Source organism: Schistocerca gregaria, chromosome 2 (genome assembly GCF_023897955.1).
Source record: "Schistocerca gregaria isolate iqSchGreg1 chromosome 2, iqSchGreg1.2, whole genome shotgun sequence".
Lineage (NCBI taxonomy): Eukaryota > Metazoa > Arthropoda > Insecta > Orthoptera > Acrididae > Schistocerca > Schistocerca gregaria.
The window spans coordinates 552,807,422-552,831,695 of record NC_064921.1 but is presented as its reverse complement, the minus strand read 5'-3'; the positions used below and the strand labels follow the sequence as shown (position 1 = coordinate 552,831,695).

The window sequence follows — 24,274 nt, the reverse complement described above, 5'->3', positions numbered from 1 at the left end:
GTTAAGATGGTCTCATTCTCTTTAACAGTAATACTACCTACTCCAGTGGTTACTTTTCTTGTCTCCCTTCTAATAACATTCTATATTGATTTGATTTTATTGCTGGAGTTGTAAATTTCTTCTCTAACATACATATTTCTTGATTTCCTTAAAACTTTTCTCAGTATGTTACAATAATTTTTATAGTGTACAGCTACTTCTGGAACTTTACTGTTTTTTTCTGTTTCATACAGTTTTCTTTTTCTTTCTGAAGAAACTTTAATACCTGTATTAATCCAAGGTTTCTTTGAAAAGTTTGTGGTGTTACAGTTGGTAATTTTCTTTGGAATACAGTGTTAAAAAGGGATATAATTTTATCAAGAAATATGCTGCATTTATCCTTAACATTTAGCTCATTATATACATCTTCCCAGTTTACATTTCCTAAACTTTCTCTGAAGTGATCTATAGATATCGGGTTGAGCACCCTCATACTTTTACTTAATGGTTTCTGAAGTGTACACCCTGTTAGGTTTTGGAAGTTAATCAGTTGTACATCATGGTCAGGTAATCCATTTACCACAGGCAAAACATGTGTTTGTTCTACATCCTCTTGCTATACAAGTACATTTTCTATTAGAGTACTACTGTCCTGAGCTATATGTGTAGGGAAATTGATCACTGTTTTTAAGTGCCGGCCATGGTGGTCTAGCAGTTCTAGGCACACAGTCTGGAACCGCGCGACTGCTATGGTCGCAGGTTCGAATCCTGCCTTGGGCATGGATGTGTGTGATGTCCTTAGGTTAGTTAGGTTTAAGTAGTTCTAAGTTCTAGGGGACAGATGACCACAGATGTTAAGTTCCAAAGTGCTCAGAACCATTTTGTTTCTACGTTATATGTTGTTATAACACTTCTAGTTCACTTTTCCTAGCAGAATTGCTTAGAAAGGTGACATTCAAATCACCACAGATTACTAACTTCTAGTTGTCTGACAGACAGCATAATAGAGAATCAAACTTTTTTATGAATAGCTCCCAATCTCTTAGTGGAGACCTGTACACTGTTGCTAATATCAACACATTACCTAGCTGAAGTTCACAATCACAAACCTCAAACTACTGATCAACACAAAATTTGCTTACTTCAACAGTTCTGTATTTATACCTGTGTTTTATAGAAATGGCAACTCCTCCTTTATCCATACTGGATCTACAAGTGTAAGATGCCAAATTATACCCGTTTATACTAACATTTTCCATTCTCACAGTTACATGGTGCTCAGACAGACAAAGATATCAATCTAATCTAAACACATTATCAGCTCATCTACTTTGTTTTTTATTCCCGTGATATTTTGGTGAAGTAAGTTGATACCACCCTTAGCTTTATCCCTATTTGCTGTGCATGAAGTTTCTTTTCTTCTATTTTCCTTGGTTGTTGTCTGTCTGGACATTGGCTTTACCTAAAAAAAAAAAAACTGTCTGCCTGGTCCCAATAACCACAGGGATCACCCCTTGCGTGACTGTGGGCATTAGTTTAACCCAACATTATCTATGGAGTATCGATATGTGGCATTGGCCTGCTCGATTAGCAGATCTGTCCTCAGCCGAGCACGTATGTGTCATCATTGGACGATAACTCCAGCGTTATTCACAAATAGTATTACCAGACCCCGCATTGACTGACCAAGTACAACAGGCATGGTACTCCGCTCCACAACTAACGTCTGACACCTGTACAGCACAATGCATGCATGTTTGTGTATTTGCATTCAACATCCTGTCAGTTACACTGGTTATTAATGTACCTGCATTTCAACTTGCAATGGCTTTCTTCGAGTTTACCTCAACCTGTTCATCACTTAAATATGTTACATAGATAAATGTATTCCAATAATTTCACTACTAGGTATTAATTACTTCTTGGTGTTGGGATGTGGTTTCCCCATCAGTTTACATAGGAAATTCGGCCAAAGTAAGAAATAAAAAAAAAGATGCAGAAGACTTTCTTTCCTACCCATACCTCTTTCGACTTTTCACTCTGTGTCTGATGACCCCACGTGGATTACAGTCTCAGAGATGGGTCAGAACTCCTTCAGAGTTAACATTACAGTCTGAGAGGTAAGCTAATGTCAGTGTGAGCCAGGTAAGTCAGGAAACAGACACCAAGAACTGACTGCTTACACAAGGCTGTGTGTATCAGGTTTTCACCCCACGCACATATAGCACAGCTCAAAACAGGAGAAAAGGAACGCCACTTACCATGTGTTCGAATGCGATGGGAACGAATAGCTTTGAGAGATGTGTCACACCGAGGGAGAGCAGCTGCGCGGACTCTCGCCTGTAGCTGGAGTAGCGTTCCAGGAAACCTTCAGGAGGAGGAGAAAGGCGAAATATCAGTGAATAATCCAGCGCATCCACTTTCTGTTAAAGCACAACTTTCACTTCCTGCCTTAACCACTTTACAGACTGTAAAACTGTAGAACTTCTGAAACTGCATCTTTGTCGGAAGTGTTTAGAGTTGCAACATGAAAACCTTTACCAAACTCATACTCCACTACTTTTTCTGCCTATGGGATATGTTTATCGCATCATCCTTATACTAGCTTATCCTAGGTATTTTCAGTCCAACAAAATGACATCACTACAGATGGCATATGGCGGTAAGCATGGTACATGATACATGTATTGTGTGTTCCTAATGCTAATAGGGGCACAGCACAACAAACATTGTCGAGAGTACGTGAATGTGTAGTTTGTTGACGTCTTTTCGACTTTGAGGTACGTAGAATCTTTGGCGTGAGGGACTTGATAACATCATATCGAAATATCACAAGTACAGTTGGCTGCAGCATATTGACGGCAGAGCATGTGGCAACGTGATGGACTGAAGACAGGAGTATGGCAAGAAAACCTCCATCGTGCAGGAAGAGATTTATGGAAGCTGGTTTGAGATGTGGATTTGCTATGTATCGTTTACCACTGACAACAGAGACTTGGGTCTGGCAGACCCAGTGTCGACTGGGACATTGTGTGGTATTCTGTGGTATTCATCGATGGGAATGGCTTTCTGTTTGTGGTAGTAAGACTGACGCTGCTTTTTCTTCAGACGACCTTCTGAGAAGTCTCAGGAAGCGGTAATACTCGATACACATACATCTCCAATTTATGGTATCATCGTTTGTGTTCAGATGGCTCTAAGCACTATGAGACTTAACATCTAAGGTCATCAGTCCCCTAACTAACCTAAGGACATCATACACAATCATGCCCGAGGCAGGATTGAAACCTGCGACCATAGCAGCAGCGCGGTTCCGGACTGAAGCGCCTAGAATCGCTCGGCCACAGGGGCTGGCCAACGTTTGGGAAGCTACTTATATGCCAGCAGATCTCGTTTAGAAATTGCTGAAGGGGACTGAAAACTCGCCACTATATGGCAAAATGGTAAACTCTGTTGTCACACCCTTCATGTGCATGGTACCGAGTTGCATATTCCAGAAGAATACTACATAAACTTACACTTTACAGACATCTAGAGGAATGCACGAATCCGTGAATAGCAAGCAGTGTCCTCTAATTTGTCAGCTACACAGCATGTCTGAGTTGTGACAGGAAGATATATACCATCATACAAGCCGCTGTCAGTAATGCTCATGCTTTGCACACTTCGCCGTAAGTTCAAGACTGAACATACAGACTAACAAGATAATTGCAAGACGACATCAACCTAGTGTACTCCTGAGAATGAGTGGAACCTTCAACACCACATCACCAGAGACAGTGTGCATTGTGATGGGAACTTGCTCCATAGACATAACAGTATTTTATAGAGCTGCACATCACTGGGTTAACAACGGCAAGCTCGATAAAGCCACCGAGATTACAGGAATCAACATTACAAACAAAACACAAATGAAACAATAGCGGATTCAAACAGAGAGAGTGCGAGGCATTCGACAAGGGTCGTCAAGTACACTTTTTTTCCCTAATGTACGCCAAATTTTGCAACTGAAACACATCGACCAAAGCCAGGGGATGGTCCATTTCCTGACCGACTTCGGGCTATGCCCAGTACTCTTAAAACGTATGACACTAACTAACACTGAAAGATGCAGTTGTGGAGAAACGGGGGCAGCAGGAAGCATCGTACTGCAATGTAACACGGTAGCACATGTGAGACCTATGCAGAACGATAATGACATCGCCAGAATAATATGTAATCCCGTATCTGATAGTGTATCGAACACATTGTACGAAGAATACAAGCGCCAAAACTCATATGTAAGGAGGCGTAGACGACCACAAACAACACAAAAAACCACGTCGGAGGACGCAAGCACGACCACAGATTCCGAAACCAAGGAAGAAACCAACATGCTAAGGTTGAATATGATTAAAAGGGGATCAACACGTGAGGGACCCAAAACAACAACACACGAGTCTATACGTCATGATAGAGCCAACAACAACACAACAGGCAGTAACAAACTTAAAACTAACATATTACTGAGAGAATCAGTGACATCACATAAAAAGACTTTAGTAAAAAGGCAAACTTCGCCTGGGAGGAAAAGGAACGAAAGAACTTTTGTTCCGAGGCTCCACCTCCCCAACGACACACTGCATATTGTGTATAGAATACTGTATACAAGCAGTAATGTATTATACGTTTTGTTATGTATAGGCAGATGTATATTCTGTTCTTTATGTAGAGCTACAACCAACGTTTTTTCATCAGATGTATTTTCTGTATAAACCATGTATAAAACCAAAATCTAATGGATTAAGTTATTTATGGATTGCCGCACGCAAGAGGCAATGAACTACATTATATTTCTACTACTAAATTTACAGACGTTTATTCTTCATGTAAAACTAAAATTCATGTACTCCATGTATCAAATGCTCGATCAGTATATAATCTGTATACCACCAGGTGTGTATGTATGTAAGTTATCACAAAGAATATACCACAACTACCAACAATTATACAAACGACTACTGAATATCATACAGTGTCCCGGCGTGCAACTCCCCATGTATCTACACACACGAACACAAAAAACCCACAACAACTCCATCTCTGATGAGATGAACCAACAAGGCACTTAGACAATAATAACACATCCAAATGTAGCATATCACTTCCCTCTACATACTGTAACCTATTGTTTTACATTTTTTTCGACTTCTGGAAATTATAGTGCCCTCAACTAGGCAGAAACAACTTTGGAATTAAATTCTATGTAACTGTAGAGAATCATTTATGTGCCATGTTCTTTACTTTCTTCAAAATAGCTTTAACAACTGCGTACCAATAACACTTTAAATATGAGGTCTTTGCTATTAGATTTAGCAGCGCTCGATCGACTTTAGATTTCAAGGTGGAGGGTTACTCTGTGTTGTTAATGAAATAAATATATGAATGCTCATCAACTGACACAGCATGTGTTTCAAAATCGCAATTAATCCTTCAAGACGATACTCAAAGAGAATTTATTATTTTCATAGTCCACACGAAATAAATATTTAACTATTAGTACCCATAACACATTCAAAGAAAAAAAAATATGACGACGGACCACGAGATCATAAATTCTTATTCATATAGACGGAAGATGCGAAATTGTAACTTTGGCAGATGACGGGTGAATGTGTGTCACTGCAGCGCAGTTTCACCGCCCAGACGGTAACGATAGTAAACAGCGGACATGAAGATGCAAGGGCATAACGTTTTTTGAGAATTTCATTCTGTACAGGCAGGACGGGGTGAACCATGGCCGAATACAGCTTCGAGAAGGAAGCGTCGACTTAGGGAGGCGACAGAATGTGAGGACCGAGCAAGTTTCAGAAGCACTCACAGCCCCGGATTCGTCGTTATCATCGATCCTACGTGCATCTCGAGGTTCAGTGACCACAACTAAGCACTAAATAGAGGGCTCACACAAATGGGGCTGAGCTCACGTCGCCCGTTACGCTGAACTGTTCACCGACAAGCCAATTTGCAGTAGTGTGGGTCACATTAGACCTGGAATCTCATTCACTGGAGTATGCCAGTGATGAGCCCCGCTTCGAGCTAAGCCCTTACGGCCAGCAAGGACGTGTCTGGATACCAACCAGATTGTCGGCCGCCGGTACCACAGCCAGGAATGATGGCCTGGGTTGCCACTTCATTCCATAGGAGCTCCCATTTGGTTGTCAACCGTGGCACCCTTACAGCACGGCGCTGTATCTGCGTCCCATTCTGCTGCGCATCATGGAAAGCCACATGCCTTACAGTTCAGCAAGATAGTTCCCGCACTCACATAGAGAGAAATTCTACTGTCTGTCTTCGTCCTTGTCAAAAGCAGCCTTGGCCAGCAGGTTCGCCGGACTCTCTCTCTAATTGAGATTGTGTTCGAACATTTGAATTACCTCGAAGGAAACGGTCTATTGAGAAACAGTCAACATGGGTTTAGAAAACACCGTTCCTGTGAAACACAACTAGCTCATTCACATGAAGTGCTGAGTGCTAGTGACAAGGGATTTCAGATCGATTCCGTATTCGTGGATTTCCGGAAGGCTTTTGACACTGTACCACACAAGCGGCTCGTAGTAAAATTGCGTGCTTATGGACTGGATTTGCGATTTCCTGTCAGAGAGGTCACAGTTCGTAGTAACTGAAGGAAAGTCATCGAGTAAAACAGAAGTGATTTCAGACGTTCCTCAAGGTAGTGTTACAGGCCCTTCGCTGTTCCTTATCTATGTAAACGATTTGGGAGACAATCTGAGCAGCCGTCTTCTGTTCATTGCAGATGACGCTGTCGTTTATAGACTAATAAATCACCAGAAGATTAAAACAAACTGCAAAACGATCTAGGAAAAATATCTGAATGTTGCGAAAACGAAAAGTGTGAGGTCATCCACATAAGTGCTAAAAGGAACTCGTTAAACTTCGGTTACACGATAAATCAGTCTAATCTAAAGCCGTAAATTCAGTTAAATACCTAGGTATTACAATTACGAACAACTTAAATGGGAAAGAACACAGTGAAACTGTTTTGGGGAAGGCTAACGCAAGGCTGCATTTTATTGGCAGAACACTTAGAAAATGTAACAGACCTACTAAAGACACTGCCTAAGCTACGCTTGTCCGTCCTCTTTTAGAATACTGCTGCGCGGTGTGGGTCCCTTACCAGATAGGACTGACGCAGTACATCGAAAAAGTTCAAATAAAGGCAACACGTTTTGTATTATCGCGAAATATGTGAGAGAGTGTCACAGAAATGATACAGGATTTGGGCTGGAAATCATTAAAAGAATGGCGTTTTTCGTTGCGACGGAATCTTCTTACGAAATTCCAATGACTAACTTTCTCCTCCGATTGCGAAAATATTTTGTTGACACCAACCTACATAGGGCGGAATGATCACCATGATAAAATAAGGAAAATCAGAGCTCGTACGGAAAGATATAGGTGTTCATTCTTTCCGCGAGCTATACGAGATTGGAATAATAGAAAATTGTGAAGGTGGTTCGATGAACCCTCTGCCAGGAACTTAAATGTGATTTGCAGAGTATCCATGTAGATGTAGATGTAGATGAGCATTATGTGCAGGCCCCTCCAAACACCGCGGAAGTTAGACGACCTAACGCGCCAATTGGGCAGTATTTGGGGTGAAATCCGTCACTAGCACATCCAACAATTCTATCAGTCAATGCGAAGCCAAATAACTACTTGTATAAGGGCCGCCTTAGTAACTCACACAATTTGTAAAGCTCTTTATCTTGAATAAATCATCCATTTATTTTTGAAATTGTAATCATTTGTTTATCTGAACGTGTACATAAGCTCTACCGATTTCCGTACCATTCGTAGTATTCATTTGTAGTGCGTCGATTTTTTTACTTGTTTTAAATTTTTTAACAGGTGGCATTACAGACACTGTGTGTCCTAACAGCGGCAATAAGGTGGTCTCCGGTCTCGATTCAATTCTCTCCGCATTGCTGCCATGCCTTTCTATTAGTACATATACCGAATACATTTTGATCGAAACGTGTATTTATCATGATGTTTGTTGGACTGAAACGTTTATACAAAAAATTTTGTTTATGAACATACTTCAGTACCTGCAGTTAGATGTAAGAGACGACTAGAAAACTGTCACCTTTGTAGTTAAAAAGTAAACAAACTGGGAAAGAATTTGTCGCTTTTAGGAGACCTCATGGAAATGCCGTGTAACTCTGCCTCTAGCCTCTCTTGCTAATGACCTCAATTGGGAGAGGAAGAGAACCCGTAAGAGTCTTCGGATATGCTATAATCATCTGGATGCCCTGGATATTGCTCCACATGAAACTAAAGCTATCTAAGGCAGAGGTGGCTGAAGATTTTCAAGTACAAGCGGCGAGCCTCGTTCTGCCATCTGCCTTGTTAACGAGATCGGAGGAGCGGGCAGAGGTTTGGGAAACACTTTTCTCCTTCTGTTGGGAAACTACGGGAATAGGTCAGAGAACTGCAAGAATCAGTGGCATGAGTATGCTGAAGTCAGTAGAAACCACGGAATTTAAGACAGGTAATGTAATCCACAGAATATGTGCCCTGTCATGTGTCATGAATGTCTCCATTGGCAGATGATTCCGTATTTGTCTTCCACTCGTCTCTGCAGGAGGGCACTGCAGAGTGAGAGGTGACCACAAGAAGAAAACTGCATAAACCAAAAGCGTGGAATGACGTAAATCTGAACGTGGTAGGTGAGGCAGAATATCTCAAAACGTAAATAAAGGCTCAGACTATACATAGTGAGGGTCAGTGAAGTGAAATGGAAAGAAAAGAAAGATTTCTCGTAAGCAGAATATGGGCTAATATCAAAAGCTGAAAAAGAAGAGATATTTGAAGGGTTCGTCATGAATGGTAAGGAGGAGCAGATAATGTGTTTCTGTGAACAGTTCGGTGATAGGATTATTCTCATCAGAATCGATAACAAACCAACCACAACTACAATAGTTCAGGAATACATCTCGACGTCACGGGCATAGGATATTTCGATAATGAATTCACTTGAAGAGCAGTGGAAATCTCTAAAAAAGGGAATCACATAACTGGCCAGACAAAATAGGTACAAGGATGGCAGCTGCGATGAAAGCTTGGATAACAGAAAAATACTTCAATCGACCAAATAAAGAAGAAGAATTCAGCAGCACAAGCGGCTTAGGAATAAAATAAATATGAAGTGCAGGGAAGACAAAGTGTAAAGGCAACTGAAATAATGAGGGGAAATCGAAAAAGAAATGTCATCGCAAGGACTGATTAGATTATAAAGAAGTCAAAATATCTTCTGTGAAACTTAATCCAAAGATGTCAACTTTAAGAGTGCACTAGAAATTCTATTGTTACATGCAAAGGAGAGAGGAAGTAGGTGTAAAGAGTGCATTAAAAGTCTGTGAGAGGGGGCTGAGGACAGAGGGGATTTATTAGTAACTCGAAACATAGTTTTGGAAGACATGTGATCAAATTACGACGAAGGCATGCAGAATATTTACACAGATATTTACAAAATCACCGGAGGAATCGGAAACAGACTATTATTACAGTTGGTTTATACATACGTGGTTCTGGAGACATAACATTAGACTCTTAGGAAAATATCCTCCAGTCAGTCCTTAAGATAGCCCGGGCACATAAGTGCTAGGACTTTTATCAGAATCAGCTTAACAGTTCATGCATCCTAGTCGCTGACAGGTTTAATTTACAAAAGAGGGTAAAGGAAACTGAGGAAGTGCTAGAACACGGTCAGTTTCGTTTTAGGAAAGATAAAGGCACCATAGAGACAGAGGCTGTGATCGAGTATTAAAGCAAGACTTATGAGAGATCAAGTCAGGTTCAGAGGAACTGCCAAAATAGGAAAATCAAATGATAGTTTAAAATACTGCGAGATGTTAGAAATTCTCAGGATCGTAGGTGTAAGCTACAGGGAAAGTCAGTAACATTCCGTTTTTCCAAGAAACAAGAAGAAAATATTAGAATCGCAGACCAGCAACCAAGTGTTCAGATTAGAAAGGGGGTAAGAGGAGAATGTAATCTTTCACACAGTACGTCGAAGAAGCAAAGATGGAATTAGAAGACAGAGTGAGAAGTGGGATTAAAATTTATATTGGGAGGAGATCAAAAATAAGATTCCTGAAGATATTGCTGTCCTGAGTGAAATACCCGTAGAACTAGTTGGCTGGAATGAACAGTCTAAGGAACACACAGGATGATCTGATAGTAAACTAAAGACAAAAAAAAGCTCTACAACCCCCTCAATTAATAAATCAATCAATGAAAAAAATGAAGTGCCAGAATTGATATATCTGATAAACTTAACATCAAAATTTGGCAAGAGGTAGTGGATGAAGTAAAGGAATCCTGCTACCTTGAAAGCATCAAACACATAACGGAAATATTGAGGAAGACATAAAAACAAGACTAGAACAGTCAGGAAAAGAGGCATTCTCGTCCAAAATAAATCCACTAGTATAAAACATTAGCTTTAATTTGAGGGCAAAATTTGGAACACAGGCTTGTATGAAAGTGAAAAGAAGAGACTCGAAGCGTCCGAGATGTAGTGCTGTGGAAGCAATCTGAAAACTAGGTGGACGGATTAAAGAAGACACGAGGAGGTTTCCCGGAGAATCGATGAAGAATGGAACATATAGAAAACACTGACAAGAAGAAAGGACAGCACTTTGTTCTTACTCTTCCAGTCTTATTCTTGTTTTTCTGACGTATTGCGTCCATCATGAACCGCAAACTCAGAACCGCCCCTGTAATTCATTTACCTCGCAATTCGGTGTCGCGGGCCGCGGTGGTCGTGCGGTTCTAGCGCTGCAGTCCGGAACCGCGGGACTGCTACGGTCGCAGGTTCGAATCCTGCCTCGGGCATGGATGTGTGTGATGTTAGTTAGGTTTAAGTAGTTCTAAGTTCTAGGGACTGATGACCTAAGATGTTAAGTCCCATAGTGCTCAGAGCCATTTGAACCATTTGAATTCGGTGTCTGTGTGGGATCTGATGAATGACTATTGGTTGTGGCACACCTGAAGAAACTTGTGGACACTCCCTTCCTTCCCGAACTCAGTTTTCTAGGCTACAGGCAGTGAACTGTACTGTAGTAGCGTGATGTTGCCTGCGGGCGACTAACTTTTTGTCTGATGTGCTTATCTGACATCAGCTGAAAATTGTTCTCAGCGTTCGTGTTCATTAATAAGCATAATAAATGCTTGCGTCCGATTCGCTTACTAGTTACTTCTAAGATAGTAGTTTTCTATGAATTTTGACACTTTTGTCAGCGTAGACTCACCCCTGTCATGTACGTATGCATTATCTACGGCGAGGTTCCCTTGATGGCATACCTTACTGAGAACATTACGCTTTATTTAACAATATCAAACTTATCTAAAAGATACTCACCAGTTTTGTTCAAGTGCTGGACAGAAAACTTAATTTGTCGTCGGTAATAGCACCATCTCCTGACGATTATGGCTCTTGTGATGCGCCGAACAGCGTGCATTAAAGGGGAAAGAATACTGTCCCTCAGATGATCATTAGGCAGCGTTTCTGAGTTCCATTCCACGTCGTTCAACCTTTCAAAAGAAAATGGAATCAGCTGACGTAATAAACGATATTATGAGACAGGACTGTATCTTCTGGAACAGAATAGTGAAAGCTGAACTCAACTGCCCCTTCCACAGTGTTTCTGGTTTACTCTGAAAGAGATCCAGGGCATGAAGGATTAACCAAGGTATTAGTCTGAGTTATTCCGGTGTAAATTATGAAGGGTATACTATTCTGCTGACACATTTTTGCAAACGGAGCAGCCTCTGCTGAGATGACAAGAACGCCTTTGCACACATCCAAACTTCTGACAGGACTAGAACATGATCTAGTACAGGAGTATCATTATAACCCTGTGTCTTTACAGAACATACAGATATATGCAATATATTCCCAGAGTAATGTCTACGTCTGAGAATCAGATCGTTGCACTCGGTGTCCAATTGCTTAAGGCTCTCCGGCTACCTTTATAGACTGGTAATGCGCAACTCTCCGCCATATGTCTCATTGTCTGTTGCTGGCACCACGGTCACAAGCAACACTTTCCCTACAAGTTCACTTATTGAGGATGCGGCAACATCTCCCTTGTAACTTTCAGATATGGTCTTGAGTATTCGTGACGCGAAGGAGCAAACCCCGCAGATTTCTTCAGTTAATGGATTCTGAAACGCTCCGCGGTGCCTTTGATTCTCTTGGCGTCTTTGTGTAGTAGGAGCAACAGTGGACAGAAGAGATAACCACTGAGTGGAAATTGACATGTTAGTGCTGTTAATGCTCCTCAGGTCATCATTCTGTCTTATTTGTATGTGGGCTGTTCTACCATGTAGGGGCACCATGTTCAGTAGCTGAGTACACAAGACAGGCTGCATCATTGCATATTGTATCTGAATTTTGTCCCCACTTGTTTCCGGCTATATGGTGTACTCGATTTACTATTGAGCCAATCTCGTTTGATGGGTTCGTGACCTAGTTATTTAGGGGTGTAGGTGTGGGAAACTTTTGATCCGATCTAATAGAATATGTAAGTTCCTGTGTCCCTCTGTCTTCTAGAAATCGAAGGCTAGGACCTCTCTTTTACTTAGGTTTGGCAGAAGTCTTGTAAGTAGGCTGTTTAGGTTTTTTTATTGGTAACCCCGCCGCCACGTAGCGCTCTGTATGAAAATCACTGGCTGTGCCGTGTGCAGTCTGTGGCTGGTTGGCATTGTTGTAATACTCGCCATTGTAGTGTTGGGCAGCGGCAGCTGGATGTTAACAGCGCGTAGCGTTGCGCAGTTGGAGGTGAGCCGCCAGCAGTGGTGGACGTGGGGAGAGAGATGGCGGAGTTTTGAAATGTGTAAGAATTGGTGTCATGAGCTGCTATATATATTATGACTAATGAGGTAAATACATTGTTTGTTCTCTATTAAAGTCTTTCATTTGTTAAGTATGCCTATCAGTAGTTAGTGCCTTCAGTAGTTTGAATCTTTTATTTAGCTGGCAGTAGTGGCGCTCGCTGTATTGCAGTAGCTTGAGTAACGAAGATTTTTGTGAGGTAAGTGATTTGTGAAACATATAGGTTAATGTTAGTCAGGGCCATTCTTTCGTAGGATTTTTGGAAGTCAGATTGCGTTACGCTAAAAATATTGTGTGTCAGCTTAAGCACAGTCTTGTATAAATTGTTCTAAGGGGACGTTTCAGTCTCCATTAGCTCTCATTCAATATGATGTCAAATATGAGGACTACGTCGCGCCAGAGAGTACTCAACCAGCTCCACACCATCAGATTGGCTGCTTCGCGTCCGTAAAAACAACACTGCACATTCATCAGGAATCTGGTGCGTAAAGAAACTAAGAAAGGGAACTCTTCGATCGTTGTTTACAGTGTCAGATTCCTTTCACCGGGAACTATAGAACATGTATCGAGCCTGGCGAACGTCGTAGAGGAGTGTGGAGGTAACCGGGTCTCATCGATGCAGTCCCGTGGGCTCGGCTTGGGGTTGGGCTGGGATGGCAGTTATGACTTGGGCTGCTACGATGAAGGGTTAGGTGATACCTCTGACGGGTACCGACGGTAATATTTGCACTACACAGTAGCCTTCGGCTTGCTGTCCAACTCAGCACACAAGATTCCGGCGAAGTTTCATCTTTCAAGAGGATACTGCGAGGGAATATCAGGGTCATTTCGTAAACATCTTCCTATAGGCGAAGGGAATCAAACAAATTGCGTAGCTAGTATCGTCGGTTAACAGGAAACCTAATGAGTCTACACTGACGATCCAAAACGGTATGACCACGTGTGTAATAGGTTTTTGGGCTCCCTCTGAAACGAAACATAACACCAGTTCTACGTATCAGGGACCGGCCAGGTTTTTGGCAGGTTGTGAAGCGTCCCGACGTCCAGAGTGTAACCAGTCAACGGCCACCTTGAACTGGAGGAGAACATGGTCCCCACAGCCCGCGAGCGACCTCCTGAAGCTGGGCTCCAAGAGGCCGGAGCACGCTTTTATCTCATCCAGGGTGCTGACGTCGTGCTACGCATCGTTCAGGATCTTTGAGCGTAACACAGCACAGCGCCCGATACCCAGGCCTAGCGTTGGGTAGTAAAGTGCTGGCTGGCTTCTCCCCCCCTGACTCACGGGGACTTTCACAGGAGCAATTATGTCTTTGTCCACTTTTCTTCTCTTCTCTTATGTAATTGTTAATTTATTGTGTTTATTTCTTTGTATTCTTCAACATCTACATTTGAGGGGTAAGCTCCCATTTCGGTAGGGGTGCTGTTGACGTACAGTGCACCTGTGTACCATTTCATTTCATGTATGTTTGATTCCTATGTAATACAGACGGCTGAAATATATGGGACTAGATTTCTAGCCTAAGTCACTTAATTTCCTTAAACAACGGGCTGCTACTTGTGGGGGCAGCGCTGGCGCCTGATAGCGACCAAGATGTGTTCCACCAGCCGAGTTTTGTGGCGAAGATGTCAGTGTGTGTTGGCTGTCATGTTCCTCAAAACACTGTGCTACTGTTTTGGCTTTGAGACACGAACAATTATCTTGCTCAATGATGACACCAACGTTGGGGAAGACGTAAAGCATGAAGCGATGCTGGTGAACTTCAGTTGTCTCTCTGTCTTTGATTACCACTACAGGCCCCATGCAAGCGCAGCAGAATGTCTGACGTAGCAAAACACTGTTCCCACCAGCCTGCCTCCGTAGCGCGCTGCACGTTTCGAACCGTCGTTCGCGAGGATGACGGCGTTTGTGAAGTCAGCACCTGGTGCAGCAAAAACGTTATTCATCCGACGAGGCGACGTGTTTCCATTGATCCAGCGTGCAATCTCGACGATCCCGTGGCCACTGCATCGTAACTGACGATGTCGTTGCGTTAACATGCGAACAAGTAGGAGCCGTCTGCTGTGGAGTCCTATGTTCAAAAATGTGACAAGAATGGTGTGCTCCAAAACACTTGTTCGTGCACCAGCAGTGCACTCTTTCTGCAGAGATACCACAGATCGCCACCTATCCTGCTGCACAGAACAGGCAATTGTCCGAATCCCACGTTCTATGGAGAGTCGTGGATGTCCAACCACTTATCGTCCAGTGGTAGTTTCACTGTCATTCTAGCACTTTCCATAGATACTCACTACAGCAGCACGTGAAGGTTCGACCAGCTACTCCTTTTTCAAGATACTCGTTCACAGGCTCTTGGTAATAATAATATCAGCTTTGATAAAGTTGCTCATGTTAGTACAGTTCCCCATTTGTGGCCCGTTTCGTCTCTAGAATGTTTCCCCATCCGCCTTTGATCCACTTCTATACTTCCCATACCGTGTCACGTTCCCGCAACGCCAACAGGTGACATCCATCCTCACGTTGGGCATTTGTCATGACGTTTTGGCTTATCAGTGTACTGGGACTGCTCGAAAAATTTAATGCTGCGTTCCAGCCTCGATGATCACAGGAAGGCCGCCGTGGGAAAGGAAGATAGGCAGAAACTGCAACAACTCGATCACCTCGTGGACAAAAATCTGAGAGGGGAACCCAAACACACTACACAGCATGGGGTGGGGCAACATCGTAATGAATTTTTTCTAGCAACAGACGTCGATTTAACTGACGCTAAAACTGACCTCATTTATTTTGGTTGTCTTTTCTCTCTTCTTTTACGGTAAGGTTGCGTTTTTAGTTTCATAAGTATGATTTTCTAACACTCTGCTCCCGGGGAATGTAAGACTGATCGTGCTCCCAGTTATAAGAATGCAGAAAAACTTTTTATGATTAGTTTATTAGTTTAGGTAAGCGCTACCCTAGCTATCACGAATGCTCCCTGTGTGGTGGTTCCAATGCCGTCGTGGCAGAGGGCGTGTGGGAGAGTCTTTGTTGGCTGAGGGAGTTCCAAATGCATTCTAGATAATGACCAATATGACTCAAATCTGAAGCATCACGAGCCAGTTTATGGAATCAATACCTTCACATAAGAGAAATTCAGAAAGCTCTGCAGAGCGAAACGCATCTACATTAAATTCCATGAACAGAAAGTATTGACGACCTCTGATTATTTGCACATGAGATGGTGGTACCTCATCTCTGTACCTCTAGAAGTTAAAGCTATACTGGGGGCCATAATTGAAAACCAGCACGAGGCTTCCCCAAGCAAGTGCCCATTTACCGTCAAACGAGTCTCTTTTCGCATTTCTCCATTTTCCAGTATACTAGTTACTACGTTTTTCTTGCAAGTGGGGCGAATGTCGAGAGGAATTACTGAAATGTAAGTGGAATGGATCTGTGAAAGAGAAGGCTCCTTTGATTGACGACCTAAAGAACTGCAAACACGCTTGAGACATTGTCGACCTGAATCAGTAGTTTCTCTTGTCTTTGAATCAAGTTTCTGTTTGTAACAGGAAACAGATATTTCCTACAATGACAGCTCAGTCCTATGGAAATTTTTTAGATCGCAAATTCAGTATAGAATTTTATAGGGATTCTATCGGGCCCGGGCACTGTGTACAATTACAACGATTTCAGCTGTTTACTGACACCAATCACACTAACACTATTCATAGCCACTAACTCTGTCTATATCCCTAAGCTTTGTTTTACACCTACTATAATCTCTGTCCATCTACATCTACATACACACTCCGTAAGCCAGCGAACGGTGCTTGGCGAAGGATACCCTACACTTCTACTAGTCATTTCCTTTCCTGCTCCACTCACAAACAGAGATACGGAAAAATCTTTATGACTCCATATCAGCTCCAACTTCTCGAATGTTCGTGCTCCTTACGCGAAATGTATGTTGGCGGAATTAAAATCGTTCCGCAGTCAGCATCAAACTCCTATTCTCTAAATTTTCTCCATATTGTTCCTCGAGAAGAACATACCCATCTGAGTTCTCGAAGCGTCTCTGTAATTCTTGCCTGTTGTTCGATGTTACCGGTAACATGTCTAGCAGCACACTTCTGTACTGCTTCCATAATCCAAACCAAGTGCGAATACCAAACTTTCGAGCAGTACTCAGGAATTGGCTGCACTGGCATCCTATATGCGGTCTCTTTTACAGATGAATCACACTTTCCGAGAATTCTTCCAATCAACGGAAGTCGACTATTCGCCTTTCCTACCACAGTCCTATGTTCATTACATTTCATGTCGCTTCACATTACGCCCAGACGTTTAAACGACGTGACTCTGTCACGCAGGACACTACTAATGCTGTATTAAAACATTAAGGTTTTTACTCCTACTCATCCGATTTGACTCACGTTTCTCTACATTTAGAGCTAGCTGCAACTCATCACACCATCAACAAATTTTGTCAAAGTCGACCTGTATCCTCCTACAGTCACTGAACTTTCTCACCGTTCCGCACGTCACAGCATCATCAACAAATAACCGTAGATTGCTGCCATCACACTTGCATAGGGATCTACTAACGATACGCTTGACTCTAATGAACAATCCCCGTCGGGAACAACTTACTGTTTTCTGTGACTTAAGAAGTCTTCGAGCCACTCACATTTGTGAGAACGAAGGCCAATTCTCATATCTTTGAACCGGCCTGAATGACCGAGCGGTTCTAGGCGCTACAGTCCGGATCCGTAAGACCGATACGGTCGCAGGTTCGAATCCTGCCTCGGGCATGGATGTGTGTGATGTCCTTAGGTTAGGTAGGTTTAAGTAGTTCTAAGTTCTAGGGGACTGATGACCTCAGAAATTGAGTCCCATAGTGCTCCGAGCCATTTGAACCATTTTTCAAATCTTTGATAAGAGTCAATCGCTTTTCCCAAATCCAGAGATATGGCGTCAGCCTGACGCCCTCCACCCGTAGTACGCATGCATCGTGTGAGGAAAGGGAAAGCTAAGTTTCGCATGACTTTTTGGAAATTTATTTTATTCCCTTAGAAGTTTCTTTGCAGCGATTATATACCATGGACGGCCATTCTCATTATGAAATGTGCTGCTGGGTACTTATCTCTCTAATGAATGGTCCACTATCCCTTCAGACTTGAGTCACAGTTCCTCTACATGCCCCTCTCCTGTGCTGGAGGATTCAAATTCCTCACTGAAATACAACAATACTGCTTTTTTAAATTTATTTTACTGAACATGTATAAGTTTCTACCTGTATTATTTGTCCTTTGCAGTTTGCTTATCATTGTTGTCACAACCGCACCATACTCACTGACACCAGATTTTATGTGGACCCCCTTAAAGAGGTCAGGTCTCTTAGTTGCCATTAGATCTAGATTTTAGGTGTTCTTCAGAGAAGGCAATTAGTAATGTTTTACAGGGTGTCTTCGGCTACTTCAGGAGGTGAGTTGGTGGTTGATGGAAGGACCCAGTTACCATTTTATGCTCCCTCCCCTTAAAAAAAAAGAAAAAAAAAGAAAGAAAGAAAACTGAATCTTGCGCAAAAAATCTCGCATTCATCTTCAGTTTCTGTCTTCGTTGAGTTTTTTGTCTACTGCGACAAATAGACACTTCTATTTTGTGTTAGCCTATCCTTTTGGAAAACAATTAAATTTTCCCCAGAAATCTCACTGCCATCAGATGTCACCCATCTTTATGGACCTAATTTACATGAGCTTCACTGCCTTTCAGGAGCACTTCAAACTCTTGTACTTGGTTGCGAATGCTTCGGCAGATAACGACTAGGAACGACTGGGATTTTAATACTGTTACCTGTAGGGGCATTAGTTTGGACCGCACACCCTGATAGCAGCCTCTGATGCGTAGTGCACACCTGACCCATTTAGGGGGCCCCTTACTGTTCTCAGCAATATGGTGAAAGTCTAATATGTCTCAGACAAGCTTTTCACAAAACCTCCGAAGTCTTTCATTTAGTTATTCCTCTTGGCTCAGAACCAGCGTGTGAAAATCAGTTCTGGGGACAGTTATACCAATTTGGAGCTTCGTTGAAACTCTGTTCCCAAAGCTGGTCTTCTCAACTTTCTCTGTCAGCCACTAAAATGATCTAAGTATGACCTCGGAGCCCAGACAAAAAGAGTCGTTTGTTCCAGCGCGCATCACAGTCTGCAGTTAGTTGTACGCTTTTCCCCCAATGACTGCCAGAAGAGTTTCTTTAACATGTTGAGTGAGGCTCTCATGCATACACATTCAGTGCGTGTAGTGTTCTTTCCTGTCCCTTGCTGCCATTTCCCTAAGGGGTACTATTATTCACCATACCTTTGAACTGCCGAAAATTAATAGACCCCTATCCTGTTTAGGTTTGTGTCCTCTTGACACAGGAAAAACAGGGTTTCTCCATAACAGGGATCAGTTTGGCTCAGTTTAATATTCGGTGAAGCACAGCACCTAGAACTTGTTGGTTTGGTGGATCGGTATGGCATTATAAAACCCTCAGTCCTCCCTAACCCATGTCTACTCTGTACAGGACGCCTAGATCTACCAATAACACAGCACTCACAGCACTCCTGGAAGAAAAGATATTGCAGAGACATGCCCGCAAAAGGCAAAGGTCCCGAATTTGAGTCTCTGTCCGGCACACAGTTTTAATCCGCCAGGAAGTTCCAAATCACTGCACACTCCGCTGCAGAATGAAAATCTCGTTCTAGAAACATCCTTCAGGCTGTGGCTAAACCATATCTTTGCTTCCAGGAGTGCTATTTCTGCAAGGTTCGCGGAAGAGCTTCTGTTAGGTTTGGAAGGGAGGAGACGGCATACTGACAGTACGTGCTTGGGTTGCTCAATCGGTAGAGCATTTTCCCGCGAAAGACGGAGTTCCCGAGTTCGAATCTCGGTCCGACACACTGTTGTACTCTACCAGTAATTTTCATATCAGTGCACTCTCCGCTGCAGAGTGAAAATCTCATTCTGGAATTTTAATTCTATTTAATTCACACCCAATACAGATTCTTGAATTGCTACTATAGCTGTGCTGTTAAGAGCTCAGACTATTATGTACACTGATGAGCCGAAACTTCATGAATACAAAATTAATAGCTTGTTTGGTCGTCTTTGGAGCTAAATACATCGCTGATACCGCGTACCACAGATCCGATAGCTATTTGGCGGGCCTTAGATGAATACGCCTAGGTCATGTAATTCGCTAAATAACCGGTCTGACATCTCCGTCGGGGAAGACATCGAGCATGAAGGGATGCAGGTGGTTCACAGCTGTCAGCGTGTCTTCGATTACGTAGCATAATACTGCTCTGCACGTTTTGAGCCGCCGATCACCTCGCTGACGACGTTTGTGGAGACGACCATCGACCTAGTGTAGCAAGAACGTCATTCACCCGAAGAACCGACACGCTTCTGTCTATCGACGGTAGAATCCCGATGGTCCTGTGCCCACTGCATTCGTAGTTGACGATGTCGTTGGGTCGACATATGAACACGTAGGGTGGTCTGTTGCCGAGTTCCATTTTCAGCAATGCACGATAAAGTGTGTGCCCCGAAACAGTTGTGCGTGCACCAGTACTGTGCTCTTTCGGCAGAGCTGCCAAAGATCACCATCTACCCTACTTTACAGACTAGACTAACCTCCGAACTACACGTTCTATGAAGAGTCATGGACGTTGAACCATTTTAGCGCCTAGTGGTAGTTTCACTGTCCTTCTACCTGGTTCCACAGATACTCACGACAGTAACACGTAAACGTTAGACCAGCTCCTGTTCTTTGTGAAAGTCCCTCATCCGAGTGGATTTTCCTATTAGCAGCCACCACCTTCGCTAGCATGATCCCACATCCGTCTCTGCTGCGCTTACATACTTTTCACAGCGCGACGCGTGTCTGCAACGCCACCAGGTGGCAACTGACCACGTCATTCAGTGTACAGTTCATTCAGACACATGAAATTTTACATAAAAACATAATATTTTGTACTAGAAAACGGAGCAAAGGATTGTAATATATTTACTTACAATCTCTCGTTAAACTACACTACTGACCATTAAAATTGGTACACCACGAAGATGATGTGCTACAGACGTAAAATTTAACCGACAGGAAGAAGATGCTGTGATACGCAAACGATTAGATTTTCAGAGCATTCACACAAGGTTGGAGCCGGTGGCGACACCTACAACGTGCTAACATGTGGAAAGTTTCCAGCCGACTTCTCATACACAAATAGCAGTTGACTGGCGTTGCCTGGTGAAACGTTTTTGTCATGCCTAGTGTAAGGCGGAGAAATGCGTACCATCACGTTTCCGACTTTGATAAAGGTCGGATTGTAGCCTATCGCGATTGCGGTTTATCGTATCGCAACATTGCTGCCCGCGTTGGTCGAGATCCAATGACTGTTAGCAGAATATGGAATCGGTGGGTTCAGGAGTATAATACGGAACGCCGTGCTGGATCCCAACGGCCTCGTATCACTAGCAGTAGAGATGACAGGCATCTTATCCGCAAGGCTGTAACGGATCGTGCAGCCACGTATCGATCCCTGAGTCTACAGATGGGGACGTTTGCAAGACATCCATCTGCGCGTACAGTTTGACGACGTTTGCAGCAGCATGGACTATCAGCTCGGAGACCATGGATGCGATTACCCTTGACGCTGCATCACAGACAGGAGCGCCCGCGATGATGTACCCGACGACGAACCTGGGTGCACGAATGACAAAATGTGATTTTTTCGGATGAATCCAGGTTCTGTTTACAGCATCATAATGGTCGCATCCGTGTTTGGTGACGTCGCGGTAGCGTATATTCGTCATCGCCATACTGGCGTATCACACGGAGTGATGGTATGGGGTGCCACTGGGTACACGTCTCGGTCACCTCTTGTTCGTATTGACGGCACTTTGAACAGTTGACTTTATATTACAGATGTGTTACGACCCGTGGCTCTACCCTTCATTCGATCCCTGCGAAACCCTACATTTCAGCAGGGTAATGGACGACCGCATGTTGCAGGTCCTGCACGGGCCTTTCTGGATACAGAAAATGTTCGACTGCTGTCCTGATTTCCACGCATCTCAGCGTTGATGATGTGACATATATATGTTGTTGTTGTCTTCAGTCCTGAGACTGGTTTGATGCAGCTCTCCATGCTACTCTATCCTGTGCAAGCTGCTTCATCTCCCAGTACCTACTGCAACCCACATCCTTCTGAATCTGCTTAGTGTACTCATCTCTCGGTCTCCCTCTACGATTTTTACCCTCCACGCTGCCCTCCAATGCTAAATTTGTGATCCCTTGATGCCTCAAAACATGTCCTACCAACCGATCCCTTCTTCTAGTCAAGTTGTGCCACAAACTTCTCTTCTCTCCAATCCTATTCAATACCTCCTCATTAGTTATGTGATCTACCCATTTAATCTTCAGCATTCTTCTGTAGCACCACATTTCAAAAGCTTCTATTCTCTTCTTGTCCAAACTAGTTATCGTCCATGTTTCACTTCCATACATGGCTACACTCCAAACAAATACTTTCAGAAACGACTTCCTGATACATAAATCTATACTCGATGTTAACAAATTTCTCTTCTTCAGAAACGCTTTCCTTGCCATTGCCAGTCTACATTTTATATCCTCCCTACTTCGACCATCATCAGTTATTTTACTTCCTAAATAGCTAAACTCCTTCACTACTTTAAGTGTCTCATTTCCTAATCTAATTCCCTCAGCATCACCCGATTTAATTTGACTACATTCCATTATCCTAGTTTTGCTTTTGTTGATGTTCATCTTATATCCTCTTTTCAAGACACTGTCCATTCCGTTCAACTGCTCTTCCACATCCTTTGCCGTCTCTGACAGAATTACAATGTCATCGGCGAACCTCAAAGTTTTTACTTCTTCTCCATGAATTTTAATACCTACTCCAAATTTTTCTTTTGTTTCCTTTACTGCTTGCTCAATATACAGATTGAATAACATCGGCGAGAGGCTACAACCCTGTCTCACTCCTTTCCCAACCACTGCTTCCCTTTCATGCCCCTCGACTTTAATAACTGCCATCTGGTTTCTGTACAAATTGTAAATAGCCTTTCGCTCCCTGTATTTTGCCCCTGCCACCTTTAGAATTTGAAAGAGAGTATTCCAGTCAACATTGTCAAAAGCTTTCTCTAAGTCTACAAATGCTAGAAACGTAGGTTTGCCTTTTCTTAATCTTTCTTCTAAGATAAGTCGTAAGGTCAGTATTGCCTCACGTGTTCCAACATTTCGACGGAATCCAAACTGATCCTCCCCGAGGTCTGCATCTACCAGTTTTTCCATTCGTCTGTAAAGAATTCGCGTTAGTATTTTGCAGCCGTGGCTTATTAAACTGATAGTTCGGTAATTTTCACATCTGTCAGCACCTGCTTTTTTTGGGATTGGAATTATTATATTCTTCTTGAAGTCTGAGGGTATTTCGCCTGTCTCATACATCTTGCTCACTAGCTGGTAGAGTTTTGTCAGGACTGGTTCTCCCAAGGCCGTCAGTACTTCTAATGGAATGTTGTCTACTCCGGGGGCCTTGTTTCGACTCAGGTCTTTCAGTGCTCTGTCAAACTCTTCACGCAGTATCGTATCTCCCATTTCGTCTTCATCTACATCTTCTTCCATTTCCACAATATTGTCCTCAAGTACATCGCCCTTGTATAAACCTTCTATATAATCCTTCCACCTTTCTGCCTTCCCTTCTTTGCTTAGAACTGGGCTGCCATCTGAGCTCTTGATATTGATACACATGGTTCTCTTCTCTCTAAAGGTCTCTTTAATTTTCCTGTAGGCAGTATCTATCTTACCCCTAGTGAGATAAGCTTCTACATCCTTACATTTGTCCTCTAGCCATCCCTGTTTAGCCATTTTGCACTTCCTGTTGATCTCATTTTTGAGACGTTTGTATTCCTTTTTGCCTGCTTCATTTACTGCATTTTTATATTTTCTCCTTTCATCAATTAAATTCAATATTTCTTCTGTTACCCAAGGATTTCTAGCAGCCCTCGTCTTTGTACCTACTTTATCCTCTGCTGCCTTCACTACTTCATCCCTCAGAGCTACCCATTTTTCTTCTACTGTATTTCTTTCCCCTATTCCTGTCAATTGTTCCCTTATGCTCTCCCTGAAACTCTTTACAACCTCTGGTTCTTTCAGTTTATCCAGGTCCCATCTCCTTAATTTCCCACATTTTTGCAGTTTCTTCAGTTTTAATCTACAGGTCATAACCAATAGATTGTGGTCAGAGTCCACATCTGCCCCTGGAAATGTCTTACAACCTAAAACCTGGTTCCTAAATCTCTGTCTTACCATTATATAATCTATCTGATACCTTTTAGTATCTCCAGGGTTC

At 42.8% G+C, this 24,274-nt stretch overlaps 1 protein-coding gene across 1 annotated transcript in view; it reads right to left on the bottom strand.

Moving 5' to 3' along the window:
• LOC126336209 (uncharacterized) overlaps positions 1-24,274 on the bottom strand; it is a 116,694-nt gene that overhangs the window by 55,577 nt on the left and 36,843 nt on the right. Inside the window, exons 3-4 of the mRNA XM_049999716.1 lie at positions 11,405-11,577; positions 2,241-2,347 (exon numbers count right to left, since the gene is read on the bottom strand). Coding sequence (XP_049855673.1) covers positions 2,241-2,347; positions 11,405-11,577 — 280 coding nt within the window. The remainder of the gene's footprint in view (positions 1-2,240; positions 2,348-11,404; positions 11,578-24,274) is intronic.